Below are 14,204 nucleotides of genomic sequence, written 5' to 3' on the forward strand. Positions count from 1 at the left end.
TTAATTTATGTGCATTGGCCTTTGTAATGTACAGCGAAATTTGCAAATTAAATAATTTCACTTGTTACTTTCTGTAGGCTGAGATTAATGTAGGGTTTGGGTTTAGACACAGTGGTGAAATATTGGTATTATTGCATTGATGTATGATGCCTTTGAATGCTTCACAGCACTTTTATATACGGTACCATCTAATGATTTTACAATAATACATGAAAACATGATATTCCTCTTTAGTAGTTCACACAAGAACACATGTTCCTGACAGGTTGTACAAAACATATTATGATTTGACATGTAACAATTAACAACCTTAATTTGACTCACCCATACAATCAAACACTTTGAATGGTACTAAACATTTAAAATGATTTCACTACACAGGATGCATACAAATTTAATTTTGTACATTTCCCACATTAAATGAGAGTCTTCTCTGGCGCCTCCACTTGGCTCTTCGGTTTTTAAACCAAACCTACAGAAAGAAATACATCATTGCTTTAGTTTTCTTTACTAATAGAAAATAAAATACAGTTACTGTGTTCTGAACACTATAAGTACATGTAACCCGCTTGCTTTACGCAGTCCACAACTGGACTCGAATGCAGGACATTCATGATGAGACGTCATAGAGTTGACCGCTCGGCCAAAAGTCCAGCAGCCGAAAGTTCAGTGCAGCTCTTAAGGTAGAGGAAGTGAGGTTTTACCAACGTACTGGCTACACACTACACACATACTACACACTAAATTAAATGACCTAACTATATACCTTTTCATGACAATGTCAGACATTTTGCCACAATACTCAAAGCACTAAAAATGTAAAACAAATACGCAATTTACCTCAACCCTTTCCTCTCTCAAGTGAGTGCGCTGTGCTAGTTTCTCCCGTGTGTTGACATCAGGGTACTGATTCTGCAGGAAGAGGTCCTCCAGCGCGTCCAGCTGCTCCTCCGTGAAGATGGTGCGGTGTCGCCTTGTTCTCCTCTGTGCTTGAACGGGCGATGCGGTGTCTTCTATGTGAACCTCTCCTAGCTTGCTCGAGTCCGAGTGAGCTGTTGTTCCGGTCCATTCATAGCGACAAGATGCTGCTGGAAGGGCAGAGGTGCAGGGATGTGATGATCTGAGTTTGGGGGGGGGTCCTCTGCAAAATGCTTGACAAAGATTCTCCATACGACAAGCACACTCTGATGTCAGGGACGCTGCTGTTTTTAAGGAAGTGCTGCAAAAATGGTTGTCACAGATGCTTTTTAGTGATATAAACAAATCAGGTCTTACCTTCATGGTGCACTATGTCTCCACAGCGTGAGCAGCAGCAGCAGCAGCAGCAACAACACAAACACGTCTGATGGACACACGAAGAGCTCCTCGTCTCATCTTTGACTCCAGCGCCTCCAAAATTTTCGTAAGTGTCAGGGTATTTTCTCAGGATGTCTTCAATGCTGAAGGGAAACTTTTGTCTCTCCAGTCTCATGAGAGCGTCCATGTCCTCAGCCTATCTCATCGCTGTGTCTCCCCCTCATAGAGACCCCTGCAAGGTGTGAGAGGAGGGTAAATAAATAGTTGGGAGTATAATCCCCTCTCGGACACATAAAATGCTAGAAAGTTAATTCCCGGCTAATCTGGCCAGTTTTGTGAGGAGGTTAGGCTGTGCAGCAGATTGGGTTAATCTCGCCTCGTTCCTTTTCTCCCGGAGAAATCAGATTTTGGGCTGCATAAAATGAGATGTGGATCCTTATTGTTAGTGTGGGGGGTTTAGAGAGAGAGAGAAAAGGGGATTGCTTGGTATTAGGAGGCTGGATTTAAAGAGAGACTAATAATGTCACTCGTCTGTTATAACAAATCAAGTGTAGAATATGTACGATGGACAATGAAGCCATTACTGTGGCGGTGTTGAAAGTGCAGCCCGGGGGCCATTTGTGTGCCGTTGCTTGTTTTGGCCTGCAACACATTCTACCTTTTATTCATTTGTGATATTTATTTTCTTACAGGCAATTTGTAGTCTGTCATATCAGCTATTAGTATCAACATTTTAACTTTTCTAGTCACATGAAGCCTTTTGGCTAAATTTTTTTCCCAAGTTGTTGGGTTTTAGTTTATTTTATTTCTGCAATGAGCCACGTTCCACAGATGCGCCACACTTTGGACACCCCCGGGTGTTTGGCAAGCTAGACCATTTTGGTTTTGCCAGAAAGGCAAGGTGTTGTCAGGCAACAGGAGTCTGTCCAAGCGCTGCATCCTTGGGTCTATCGATTGCATTGCGGAGAGGTTTATGCATCTTTCAGACTTCTGTACAATTTCATTACACTAGATATATATAGTATATATATAGAGACCATGTCTCTCAATCGTTAACACGGATCTCTTGTACGTATGAGGTGTGTTATGAAGCTAAACCGGTGACCACTGGTTCTAGTAAAGTGGGCTCACTTCTATCTAGAATCTGGTCAAAGTACCTAAGAGAAGTTAATCCAAAAACAAGGTTTTGGATGAACTGACTTCTTTGTATGCTAACATTCTTGAGACTGTTTTCTGTCATGACAGCTGTCTCTATAACAAAATTGGTGACGAGAAGTAATTTATGTTTGGGAATTAATCAATCAATCATTTTCTACCGCTTATCCTCATGAGGGTCACAGGGGTGCTGGAACCTTTCCCAGCTGTCTCCGGGCAAGAGGCGGGGTACACCCTGGACTGGTGGCCAGCCAATCACAGGGCACATATAGACAAACAACCATTCACACTCACATTCATACCTATGGACAATTTGGAGTGGCCAATTAACCTAGCATGTTTTTGGAATGTGGGAAGAGTACCCGGAGAAAACCCACACATGCACGGGGAGAACATGCACGGGGAGAACATGCAAATTCCACACAGAGATGGCAGAGGGTGGGATTGAACTCGGGTCTCCTAGCTGTGAGGTCTGTGCGCTAACAAATTTCCCCACTGAGGGACGAATAAAGGCATATCTTAACCACTAGACCACCGCACAGCCAGTTTGGGAATTATTTTAAGTTAAATGAACTTGGCTTTTAGTGCATTGTACTTAAAATACCAAGTTCAGTACCTTAAAGTCTTTCATTAGTACTCACTCAAGCTATCATTTCATTACTTCAATTTTTAGTTTCCTCTAAATTTTGAAGTAAATTCAACTTATCCGGGTTTACAATGCTCAAGGCTGACATTTGGTGGTTTTATTTCATAGATTAGCATATTAGCACCCACAGTGGATTGATTAATGAAGTATTAATTTAATGTGTCAATCCACATTCTTCCATTTTTCTATACGCGGCCCTCAATGGAAAACATTTGGACACCACTGCATTACAGGATCAATTCCAAATCCTGTCATTTCATACAAGGCTATACCTTTTCTTTATTCTTCTTCAAACCAGAGAATTAATGGATTTCCACAATCTGTCTTAAGCTCCTCTTATAAGGGCTTTTTGGGAAGAGATAACAATAAACACCATCTCATCCTATTTCACTGCAGGGCTTTAGCGGTGTTAGTATAGTTTGTATGGAGCATGGCAGATAGCTATCTGCAGTCATTGTGCCACTCAATAGCCGGCTATTGTTGCACCTTCACGTGAGCTCAAACTGTTCACATTTCATTATAGGGGATCAGGATGGTAAAAGACACTTTTAAAAAATGTTGTTAAAAGACATTTTTTTTGATCAAGCAAAAGACGGAGAGGCAGCTGTCTTTTGTCTAGTATGATTTTTCCTTGTTGCACCTAAACAGAAACAGAAACAAGAAAACAAGAAAAGTGCTTTAAGGGATGTTGAACTCCCCTTTTCATGCATGTGTTGTACACAGTAGAAAAATGAAAAATCCAAAGTGTAGGTCAGGGACCATTTTAACAAAAAAAGGGATTGATCAAGAAAACAGTCTAACTTTACAAGAATAAATGCGAAGTATTAGAAGAATAAAGTCATATTATTAACAGAAAAAAACACAATTAACAAGAATATAGTTAACTTCAGGGCGTCACGTATTACCAGTCGCATAATAGTAGATGGTGGTGATCAGTGTCCTGCGCCCTCTGGTGGCTATAGTCGGTCATTGCAAATAACACGAACGCGACACAGCGCGCGGGCGGCAGCAGTGACGTGCGGGCGGAAAAGGCGGGAGAAGTCTGCCGCTTCGAGGTCCGCTCACATGTTAAGACCTGTAGCACGACAACATAACGACTAAAATGGACGACAAGTTAATATTGGCTGTGTTTACTTACCCGGAGCTGTACAACGTCACTTTGGCTAACTACCGCCACACGGAAAGTCGTACGAACGCCTGGAGGAACATCAGCATCTCAGTGGGCGTCCCGGGTAAGTATTTAGATATTTTCGTAACTTTTACTGACAGTTATAGTTGGCTGGGTGGGAACGATTTAATGCCATAAACCAAGGAATGTCTACCGGTATGTGGAAATGAAACGTATTTACCAAACATTTGGAAAGTTGTTACAGCCGACTGTCGCCGACTGTGAAGCGGCGCGGCGACGTGCTAGCGGTAGCAGCCGCCGCTCGCCCTCCGCAGGCCGCTGTATACCGCTAGCTTAGAGCTTACGGCGTGAGATGACGACATTCTCGGCGTAGAGGTGGCAGTTGAGCCGCTTCGTTTAGACTCGAGAGTCCTATAGAACCGCAACATTGACTCTCATATATAGGTCCCTATGGAGAAGAACAACGTCACAGAAGTAGAGCACCGTGTTGCGTTCAAATGCTTGTTTGTGTGTCGTTTAATGCAGTCAGCCATGTGCTCCACGACAGGAGAAAATGAAAGAAGTTGGCGTTAATCGAGTCTCAATCTATGCATCATATAGGAAACTTGATTTCATATAACCTAGTGGATAATCCATTAGGTACAACTGCACAGTAAAATGAAATTGTGTTGTGTGTCCTTGGATGGGAGATTATTTTTAACCTAACGTTATGGCCAACGTTATTGTTATAATGGTACATCTGATTCAGGAGTGTCCAAAGTGTGGTCTTGGTGTCCATTTGCAGCCTGTATCATAATCTAACAACGCAATTAAGAAAACTACAATTGCAAAAAAGGTATGACAATGAGAAAAATGTCAAAAATGTTCCCTATAATAACCCTAAAAATTAAAATGAATAATAGTAATAGATATCAAGTTTGAATGCAGCCCCAGAGGGACCTTAAAATAAAAGGTTAGAGGGAATCAACAGCACCTCTGCTGGTTGCATGGAAGTACTGCACTCCGGTTTGCTTCTGTCGCTTCAAGATGTGACCTTCTGCAAATGTTCCCCTTTCTAGTGGACGAGTGCAAAAGGAAATGGAAGAACTTGCGAGACCGCTACTTAAAGGAAGTCCGCCTGGAGATGCGCAACAAGAAGCAAGGAGAGCTGGGCCAAAGCAAATGGAAGTACAGACAACTCCTGAACTTCATTGCTCCGTTTACTGGATCGAGGACGAGTGTGACAGATATGTGCGGCGGCGACGACGACGACAATGGCGAGCATGACTCTGGTAGCATGGAAGATGAAACAATGCCCTCAGAGAAGGCCAAGACGCCACCCATCACAAAAACCACCGGAGGTCAAGCTGACACCAAGTCCCTCACAGGGCTCGTCACGCAGCTCCCCTCTCCTGACACCTTAACGGCCAACATGCCCCAGACTCCTCTAACGGGCAAAATTGCACGTAAACGACTGCTGGTAAAAGACCATCCGCCGAGCGCGACATCCCCGACTAAATGGGTGGTGACAGAAAGCAGCCCGTCATTTCCCAGCAGGCCTCAGGACGAGGACGAACTATTCCTTTTGAGCTTCGTCCCGGCGCTTAAGAGACTGGCTCCTCAGAAGAGATGCGAGACCAAAATGAAGATCCAGCAGGTCATGTACGAGGCCGAGTTCAACATAGAACAGATGGAATGTCATGAGAAAAAACATTCGGAAACACGAAACTGAGCCAGGACTTTTATTTTTGTCAAACGTCCCACAGTCGTGTGCTGAAAGTTTGTCTTATCTTGATGTTGGAATTGAGTCTAAAAGCGCTATTCGTAAGCCCTACTTGGAACACGCAATTTTGTGTGTCTGCAGCTTTAATGCTAATGACCTGTTTGTCCAGTCCATCTCCAAGAAGCTCTATTGTCTACTTTTCCCAGTTTTTACATAACCCTAACGTAATAGATACCATATATCACGACAATCTAACATTAGCCAAATAGGGCCTTATAAAGCACAGAAAGTAGCCATTTAATAAGCCTGAGGAGAAATGTTTGCACAATATTAATTATATATTCTTTCCTGGTAAACACAGGATCAGTCGTACAATCTGACAAATTAAAGCTCAACAAAAAAAAAGCATCTTCAGATAGGTTTAATTTTTCTGCACTTCAAATTAATGTATGTGCTGTAAATATTAATGGATCCAAGAAAAAGTTGAGATTCTTCATTCATTACAACAGTGATGTGTGGCTTATGGCTGAACTCCATTTTTTTCCCTGCATAAAACAGGTTTGGTTTCAAGATTCCGGTACATTTTAGACATTCACTAGATGGACCACTCCACCATTATTATTATATTATTATAATACAACTTTGTCAAATCATAACGCATCCATCAACACACAAGGAATTTCTTGTGTGTGTATTCATTTTGATGGCTGAGATTAACATAAAGCCATTTCATTTAAAACCAATCTCAATTGCAGGTGTCTTCTATGAAGAGATTGAGGGGGGCAGTATTGTCTGTGAGATCCTTTTGAGGGACCCCTTACGAGTGTTCATGCTATGAGGAGCCAAAACATGATAACCACTGCCACTAGGAGGAAGAGTCGAGACAGGAACTGTTCGTCCATGTGCTGCGGTGTCCCCGGGGCAGCTGTATTGGCAAAAGTCTGTATTACACAACGGCCATTGAGCAAAAATGAACAAAAAATAGTGAAGTGTGAATACCTGGAGGAGGTCTGCCATCGTTTATGTTAAATGCTGTGGCAAAAATACCAAAGGGAAAGGCACCGATTCCAAAGGACATCTGAAAACCTCCGTCTCCAAAACCGAATCCCTGGAAACCCTGTGGACATCGTCAACAAATAAGGCTCTCACAGTGTCTGCCATGATTAGTGCATGATTGACAAAGAACACGCTCCCTATGCTGTTGTTGGTGGAGGTGACCAAAAGACTAAGTCGTAGCATGTATATAAATTGATGCGTTTATTAATACCTGACTTGTGCTAGAATTTTTTTGTGTATTTAGAAAAGAGACAAGATGTGCGTTCATGTCTCACATAAGGAGTTACACGCTGTTCGCGTCATGTGATGCAACCACTTATGGGACTTGTGTACACCCTACTAATAGATCCCAATGGGACGCCATCTTGGCTGTAATGAATAAAGCAGTATTTGCTTGCGGGGGCCACCTGCATCATTGCATGTAATGCTTTCATCATGTTGCTCTGTCATGTGTGGAAACATGGATGTAACGGAGACATTGAGGGAGTGCTACTTACACCTCGATTTTCTGGCTCAGGCCTTTGTCCCTGTGGTCGTGGGGGTGTTTTTTCTCTACAAGAAAAGACAAGATTTAGCTTTAGAACACATTTTGACGCCACAGTATTTCAGTTTGAAGACAAAACTGATTCAACGACACATGGAATTGTGAAACACTTGACAAGTTTCCCTACCTGGGGTCCTGCTGACCCGTACTTCCTCGCCCATATAAGGGGATGACCTTATCCCTGCTTATGCCGGCTTTGCAAACTGGACACACTTGTCTGCTGGGTCGCGTCTCTAACCACTTGAAATACACAAGATGTATTATACACAATATTACTGATTAGTACTATAAAATGTTGAGCTTACCTGGTGCAAACAAGGCCAGCTGATGAGGGCAGGGAAATGAAGATGGTAGGGAAAAGACATTTGATTAGTGGCACATTATCTCATTATTTCAATGGTGTATTTTAGTTGACATTGCAATACATATTTACATTTGTTTATGTAAGGTATACTGAAAAAGGAATCGATTGTTTGAAACGTCACTAGTAATGTGACACAAGCTTTTAATATAGGTAACCATCTAATTCAAGGCAAATCTTTGTAATGTTTTTTTTTTAATAAAGTTTGGCTCAAGTCTGTGTAGCCAGTTCAGAACACAATTAAACACAGTTCCTACCAGAAGAGGTGTCCACACAGGCTGATCACAGCATCCTTGGCGGTGTCCAGACAAATGTTACACTCAAAAGTGCTGTCCTGGTTGCCTCCGTCGGCCGCGTTCGAGCTGCTGGATCCGTGACTAGCGTTCTCGGTAGCTCCGGTGGAGGCAGCCGTCGGAGGAGTGGGTGCCGCGGTGGCCATTTAAATATAGCTCCAGTCGACAAAATTTAAAAGGTAGATACAAGGCGACATCCAATTTCTTCAAAACCCACACAGGCGGCCACCGGCAGAATTGAGTTTATTCAAACCCAAAAAGATGACTTTGTCACAAGTTGGCTTGAGGAAAAAGAAGCAAAATCAACACCTAAGAAGTGTTAGGTAGCTTCCTGTTGTGAAGCTAACGCTAGCAAGGCTAGCAAGGCTCAGAGCTGACACGGCTGATGTTCTAATAATGTTAAAACGCGAAAAGCATTCAAAAGACGCCTTTTAGATTGCTATCCGTTTGTTGTCGTCCTTGACCAAAAGTCTGAGCTTGTTGTGGCAAGCTGAGGAAGTACCGCTGCTGGAGGAGCAGGTTTCGTCACACAGCTGGAGAGTTGGCTTTAATCTTCTTATTCGGATGAATGGCAATAACAGACACAGACGTCACACCGCCCCCAGTGGTAGGATGAGTTGTTGATTAAGAGATTGTGATTAATAGAATCAGATGCTTTTTGTTTGAACCGGAAATACTGCGGCTGCGCACTGTGGTCTGTAGTGTTGGTGATTTTGATTAGTGCTATCATATTAGATATATGGGCTGTCTGTGAGTAATTGATTTTTATTTATAAAATTGTCTAACCTGTTGTTCAATAGCTTGTTAATTATTTTGCAAATTTGTGGCAATAGAGAAAATGGTCGGTAGTATTTAAATTGAGGTTTGTCTTCAGTAGCTCAAAGAAACTGAAGGGGGATGTGAGGTGGGCAGTTTTCGAACAGGTTTGACCAGCCCATCCCACACGCAAGGTGCTGAAACCTTGTGAACTCTCTTTCTGCTTGTTTAGAGGCGAGAGACGAAGAAAACAGACATGGATGAACATGGCAATATATAGAGGCCAGCAGAATTATCAAGTTAATTTATTGTGGTATTAATTCATTCATTTATTATCACCCCAAGCCTAGTGCCCATGTGAAATTTTTGTCAGAATGAGAAATATTGTAAACAATTAGTACTTATATTGATTTACAAACCTGAAGTCTATTGTAACACATTGTCATACAAATATATTAGCAAGTGATGTTAAACGAAGATGGAGTAGAATTCATAAGATTTGCTTCTTGGAATTGTGAATTGTAACATCATAGTGACATATTCCAATGTAACAAGTATGCATGTTCAAAATAACTGAAACACGGTCATACCATGAAACACAACATCATCCAATGAATGACGTGTTTTTTTTGTGTCCAATCAAACAGCTTGTGTCGACTGAGCCTGCGAGTAACTGAGGCCTCCGGTACGAAAATCTTCCGCCATTACCGACTCCAACCTCTGTGTCAGCGAGTGCCTCAGGATCTGACTGAAGTCATTCCCAATGAAGATGTAGAGAATTGGAGATATGAAGCTGTTGGCCGCTGCCAGAGTCACCCCTACCTTCATCCCAGTGTGAAGACTCTCCAAGCTGAGGCTCTTAAAGTATACCTCCAGGAGGACAAATGTGTTGTAGGGAACCCAGCACACAAAAAAACACAGGATGAGCGCTGCCATGATCTTGTAAGGCTTGGTTGACCTGATGCTCATGCCTCTCAACTTTGCCCCGAGCACCGAGCTGCACAGCACAATTGCAACAAAAGGGATAAGGAACCCGCAGGTGAAGCGAGTCAGCACCACCGCCTTGTGTACGGGTACATCTGCGTAACGCGTGACGCACTGTGTGGCGGCTCCATACGGGGTGGTACGCCTGTAGATCAGTGATGGCAAGGTGAGGAGCGCCGAAAGGAACCACATGAGGACAACGACCACAGAGGCCCTCTGTACCGTGCGGTGATTACGCGACCACACGGGAAAGCACGCCACTATGCATCGATCGGCGCTGATCAGAACCAAGAGAAACACGCTGCTGTACATGTTGAGAAACAGAGTGGCGGATGTGAGCTTACACAGCACCAGTCCAAAGGGCCAATGCGAGGTCATCATGTAGATCACCTCCAGGGGCAGAAAAACACAAAACAGCAGGTTGGAGATGGCCAGGCTGATGTACCAAGTAGTGATGACAGTTCTTTTCATTTTCCATCCGCAGATCCAGATCACCAGTGAGTTTCCCACCAGGCCGACGGTGCATATGATAATGTTGAAAGCCACCAGAAGAGAAGTCAAAGACGACTGAGGACTGCTGACGTGCAGTGTTCCAAAGGAGGTGAAGTTTGTCTCTGTCTCGTTGTTTGCGGTGTAATCTTCGTACTCTATATAATCCACACTCATCTTGAACAGTTACCTGGAATATTCACACACACAAAGTTTGTGAATATTACACACAAAACATGATCAGAACAGTTCATCAAAACAAAAATACTCAGTGTTGGGGTCTGGGTGCGATAAGAAGCAATCCTGACTTTAAAATGCATTTAGTGCTGACTCCCATGTAACTGTGCAACTTCCCACTTTTTGCTTCCTGGGCAGTTCTTGACAAAGTGAAGTGACACTCTGAATTTGGAGACGTTCACTATGAAATCCAAACTTGGAAGAAGTTTTTAGAATTTATGTAATTCATGTAATTTATCATAATTCATTAATTTATTTTATAAATTGCACAATTGTGGAGTTTTAAAATATTTTTGTGAGAATTGTAACAAAAATAACGGCATAGCGAAATGATGAGGGTCTCAGGTGGCCTGTTTTCAACTTAGTTAATCAATTACGTAGTGTGTAGTAAACACAATCAGATTTACATCGTAAATTCTATTATTTGTTCCATTGTGTTAATTTATTCCAAAAAGAAATAAAAGAAAGAAACTAAAAAATATTGTGTTCATTAGCTCATGAGATGAGTCTACCGTATGATATGAAACGTATACAACCCCCCGACATGCGCAGTAGACTGTGGCAACGCCCCCTTTGCTGTGACGTAGTGTCTCCAGCTCGTCTCGAGCCGCTCTCCTCTTTATAAGTGCGTCACTCCACTTTACTACTGTTATAATTCCATCCAACACCACGATGGCGGCTGCTGTGACCAAGAAATGCCTAATAAGTCCTCTAACTTTGCTCACAAGGAGGCTCTCTGTTCCGGAGTTCTTCTCCCAGTGCTGCTACCACAAGAAGGTAAACCAGCGTTTTATGGTTGTTTTTTTTATGTCGACGCTGTTGAAGTTAGCTAGACCGCGAGGTAACCGTAACAAGTGTCACATTAGCTGACCTTGTTTTGTAAATAAAGTTGCTGTCTTTGTATTTTGACTTAAAAACGCCTATTTACATCGTTTACACAAAACAGCTGCTTTCTTGTAGGTCAAAATATAGAATGCGAAAGTAAAACGACTAAACCTGAAGAGCTTATCAACAGTAACAATAATTATTACATACATGTCATTATTATTTATTCGAGATACTGCTTGAACTCGCCAGAGGCCTTTAGCCTCATGCACGCAAGTCTCTGAATGCTTGTCACTAAAGTGTTACCTTTTGGTTCAAATATAAATGTCTTAAGTGATTTAAAAGCTACTGTTTTTAAACAACATAATTACAAGCCCCTACAGTCACCTTAAACAGAATACTGTATATGCTGTAAATTTCTAAACTAGCTAAAATGTACAACTCATTCCCCCAAAAATGTATATATACTTTTTTCCTATTAATAATAATATGTTGTGATATAAAATTGCATTGGTCAGAGTGACTCAGCAGAAAGGAGAGTAAGGTGACCGGAAGCAGCAGTTGCTATGACAAACAATGAAATCCTGTGCTAATCTATTTAATTCATTGTCTCTTGCACAAGGCTGAAAACACGCATTTGTATAATGATGACCAGCAAGCCCCTTTCCTATGTAGCTGGAACACACAAAGCAACTAAACATATGGATTCAACAAATAGCAACAGAGGTTTCAGTATGTGATTTTTTTTTTACTCCTGTATTTAAGGTGGTGGACCATTATGAGAACCCGAGGAACGTGGGCTCCTTGGACAAACACTCCAAGAAGGTCGGTACTGGTTTGGTGGGGGCTCCCGCCTGCGGAGATGTAATGAAGCTGCAGGTTTGTCACACTATGTATATACTATATTTTAGAGTCCTGCTATTAGGAGGAGTTACAGTCTGAGACTAGCCGTGAACGGCCAGTAAAAACGACTAATTTTCAAACACAGTATATTATACAGTATCATATACTGCCTATGGGTCCCTTTCAGTACGGCCGTTTTTGACGATATTGACCGATTGTAGTCTAAGGGCTATATAAACATGGAACCTACCAAAAAAGTTACTTTCTACCTTTTTTTTGTTTTTTTTAGTAATCCACAGTAGGTAAGTTTCAGGAAAAGAAAATAATAAAGAAAATGGAGAAAAACAGCTTTTTGATACATTTCAAGTGACAAATCTTTTGCTTTTGTGACTGAGCTCAAATATCTAAACAATTATACCACAACACAACCGATACAAAAATGGCTATTATACATTAAATAACAATTTATTTACAAACATAACATTATGAACTATATACAATCTTCACATTTGCAACTAAACTGTGTGTGTCCATGCGTTAAAATTTCTCCATGCTCTGTTTTTATGGCTTAAAGTGATCTAAAAGTGACCACCACTTATGTCCACTAGATTGAAGTGGACGACGAGGGGAAGATCGTGGATGCAAGGTTCAAAACATTCGGCTGTGGTTCCGCCATCGCCTCCAGCTCTTTGGCCACCGAGTGGGTGAAGGGTAAATCTGTGAGTCAAAGACATTCTCACATTTTTTTTTTTGCAGTAGACTGGAATGTTCTTGTAGTCAATGTGTACTTTTCTTTGTTTCCAGGTGGATGAGGCCCTGATGATAAAGAACGTCGACATCGCCAAAGAGCTCAGTCTTCCACCTGTCAAACTTCACTGCTCCAGTACGTTTATTGTTACAATATGATTTATGTTTATTATCGAGGTTGTCGAATTTTTTGTCCCCCCCCTTCCAGTGCTCGCTGAGGACGCCATCAAGGCCGCCCTGGCTGACTACCGCCTCAAGCAGCATGATGACCAGCAGGGGGCAGTCACGGCGGTCAGCAATTAAATGGCTTGCTGTGAAGTAGCAGTGCTGCATCATGTCCTGTGGTATTGATGATGCCTACCCTACGCTAAGTCACACTATTAATACCACTGTATGTTTAGTGTTTAGCCTGTCACACAAACGCACAATGTAAGCTTGTAAAGTAGAGTTGCCATTATGTTAAAATGGTTGTTGAAAAGGATTCATGTTAAGGGCCAATGAGTGAGGAGTGTTAAGTATATGAAGCACTTAGAAAGTCTTCAATAAAACTGCCCTGAAATATATACTTATGAAATGCACTCATGATTTATTAAAAGTCTCCTATTATGAACAATGGACTATAGATTAGAATAGATGTTGGCCAACAATATAGTTAAAGGTGTTTACTGCATGAACTGTTTATAGAATGCCAGTGTTCACTCTAAGCACATTTTACAGCAGGGGTCTCAAACTCAATTTAGTTGGGGGCCTCTGGGTGAGACTGGGCCACATCAGGTTCCCCCCCCCCCCAAAAAAACAAAAAAAAAACGCGTTTATTAAAAACAGAAAAATATACAAACTTTTTCAGTGCTTTGGTTCCGATTTTCTACAATAAAAGCGCTGATAAAACATTCCACTGTTCTCAAATATCTTAATTTTTATTTTTCTGCACAAAATAAGATGAAAAATAAATAAACAAATGAAGAATAAAGAAAATCAATCAATCAGTAATAAATATAATAATAATAATAAAACGGCAAATAATAAAAACTTAAGAAACAACATATAGTTGGTGGGTAGACAAATTATTTTTTTCAGATTAAAATGAACAAAGCATTATTAGAGCCCTGTAGACATGACAAAACACGACTATAGTCACATT

The 14,204-nt window shown here is 41.6% G+C and overlaps 5 protein-coding genes across 7 annotated transcripts; 2 read left to right on the forward strand and 3 right to left on the reverse strand.

The window, feature by feature from the left end:
* Positions 1-316: 316 nt before the first annotated feature.
* On the reverse strand, positions 317-4,478 carry LOC131119934 (homeobox protein goosecoid-2). 2 transcript variants are annotated; one of them, XM_058064819.2, is made up of 4 exons: positions 4,447-4,478; positions 1,276-1,528; positions 841-1,088; positions 317-472 (listed from the first exon to the last, which is right to left on the reverse strand). In XM_058064819.2, the coding sequence occupies exons 2-4, from the start codon at positions 1,481-1,483 to the stop codon at positions 395-397; spliced, it is 534 nt and encodes a 177-aa protein (XP_057920802.2). In that variant the 5' UTR covers positions 1,484-1,528; positions 4,447-4,478; the 3' UTR covers positions 317-394. The 2 variants fall into 2 exon arrangements, with proteins under 2 accessions (XP_057920802.2, XP_057920801.2); XM_058064818.2 differs by having other exon boundaries at positions 4,003-4,472.
* On the forward strand, positions 4,093-11,064 carry LOC131119929 (uncharacterized). Of its 2 annotated transcripts, XR_013629269.1 has the most exons (3): positions 4,093-4,329; positions 5,285-10,342; positions 10,407-11,064. XR_013629269.1 is itself a non-coding variant. In XM_058064809.2 (2 exons), exons 1-2 carry the CDS (start codon positions 4,200-4,202, stop codon positions 5,935-5,937), a joined length of 783 nt encoding a protein of 260 aa, XP_057920792.2. In that variant the 5' UTR covers positions 4,093-4,199; the 3' UTR covers positions 5,938-11,064. The 2 variants fall into 2 exon arrangements, 1 of the variants encoding a protein (XP_057920792.2); XM_058064809.2 differs by having other exon boundaries at positions 5,285-11,064.
* Positions 5,921-8,753, reverse strand: rnf185 (ring finger protein 185). Its single transcript, XM_058064817.2, has 6 exons — positions 8,147-8,753; positions 7,834-7,852; positions 7,656-7,768; positions 7,482-7,536; positions 6,928-7,045; positions 5,921-6,853 (listed from the first exon to the last, which is right to left on the reverse strand). Exons 1-6 carry the CDS (start codon positions 8,326-8,328, stop codon positions 6,756-6,758), a joined length of 585 nt encoding a protein of 194 aa, XP_057920800.1. The 5' UTR covers positions 8,329-8,753; the 3' UTR covers positions 5,921-6,755.
* Positions 8,915-10,844, reverse strand: LOC131119926 (chemerin-like receptor 1). The gene has a single exon (XM_078794134.1). It carries the CDS (start codon positions 10,586-10,588, stop codon positions 9,578-9,580), a length of 1,011 nt encoding a protein of 336 aa, XP_078650260.1. The 5' UTR covers positions 10,589-10,844; the 3' UTR covers positions 8,915-9,577.
* Positions 11,065-11,214: 150 nt separating the features above from the next.
* On the forward strand, positions 11,215-14,199 carry LOC131119931 (iron-sulfur cluster assembly scaffold protein IscU-like). The gene is made up of 5 exons (XM_058064811.2): positions 11,215-11,425; positions 12,239-12,352; positions 12,925-13,035; positions 13,121-13,199; positions 13,272-14,199. The coding sequence occupies exons 1-5, from the start codon at positions 11,321-11,323 to the stop codon at positions 13,364-13,366; spliced, it is 504 nt and encodes a 167-aa protein (XP_057920794.1). The 5' UTR covers positions 11,215-11,320; the 3' UTR covers positions 13,367-14,199.
* The last annotated feature ends 5 nt before the right edge of the window (positions 14,200-14,204 follow it).

Source organism: Doryrhamphus excisus, linkage group LG10, assembly GCF_037039965.1.
Source record: "Doryrhamphus excisus strain RoL-2023G ecotype Guam linkage group LG10, RoL_Dexc_Guam_v1.1, whole genome shotgun sequence".
NCBI classification, from domain to species: domain Eukaryota; kingdom Metazoa; phylum Chordata; class Actinopteri; order Syngnathiformes; family Syngnathidae; genus Doryrhamphus; species Doryrhamphus excisus.

What these genes read in the sequence shown, in the direction of transcription:
- rnf185 (XM_058064817.2), bottom strand. Translation starts at nt 8,328, where the DNA reads ATGGCCACCGCGGCACCCACTCCTCCGACGGCTGCCTCCACCGGAGCT. An exon ending in CTGAGCCAGAAAATCGAGGT is followed by an intron (nt 7,046 to 7,481) that starts GTAAGTAGCACT and finishes CGATGTCCACAG; the next exon opens with GGTTTCCAGGGATTCGGTTT. An exon ending in CGATGGCAGACCTCCTCCAG is followed by an intron (nt 6,854 to 6,927) that starts GTATTCACACTT and finishes TTGCCAATACAG; the next exon opens with CTGCCCCGGGGACACCGCAG.
- LOC131119929 (XM_058064809.2), top strand. Translation starts at nt 4,200, where the DNA reads ATGGACGACAAGTTAATATTGGCTGTGTTTACTTACCCGGAGCTGTAC. An exon ending in CATCTCAGTGGGCGTCCCGG is followed by an intron (nt 4,330 to 5,284) that starts GTAAGTATTTAG and finishes TCCCCTTTCTAG; the next exon opens with TGGACGAGTGCAAAAGGAAA.
- LOC131119934 (XM_058064819.2), bottom strand. Translation starts at nt 1,483, where the DNA reads ATGGACGCTCTCATGAGACTGGAGAGACAAAAGTTTCCCTTCAGCATT. An exon ending in AGACATAGTGCACCATGAAG is followed by an intron (nt 1,089 to 1,275) that starts GTAAGACCTGAT and finishes CTGCCCTTCCAG; the next exon opens with CAGCATCTTGTCGCTATGAA. An exon ending in TGAGAGAGGAAAGGGTTGAG is followed by an intron (nt 473 to 840) that starts GTAAATTGCGTA and finishes TTCTTTCTGTAG; the next exon opens with GTTTGGTTTAAAAACCGAAG.
- LOC131119926 (XM_078794134.1), bottom strand. Translation starts at nt 10,588, where the DNA reads ATGAGTGTGGATTATATAGAGTACGAAGATTACACCGCAAACAACGAG.
- LOC131119931 (XM_058064811.2), top strand. Translation starts at nt 11,321, where the DNA reads ATGGCGGCTGCTGTGACCAAGAAATGCCTAATAAGTCCTCTAACTTTG. An exon ending in AGTGCTGCTACCACAAGAAG is followed by an intron (nt 11,426 to 12,238) that starts GTAAACCAGCGT and finishes CCTGTATTTAAG; the next exon opens with GTGGTGGACCATTATGAGAA. An exon ending in TGTCAAACTTCACTGCTCCA is followed by an intron (nt 13,200 to 13,271) that starts GTACGTTTATTG and finishes CCCCCCTTCCAG; the next exon opens with TGCTCGCTGAGGACGCCATC.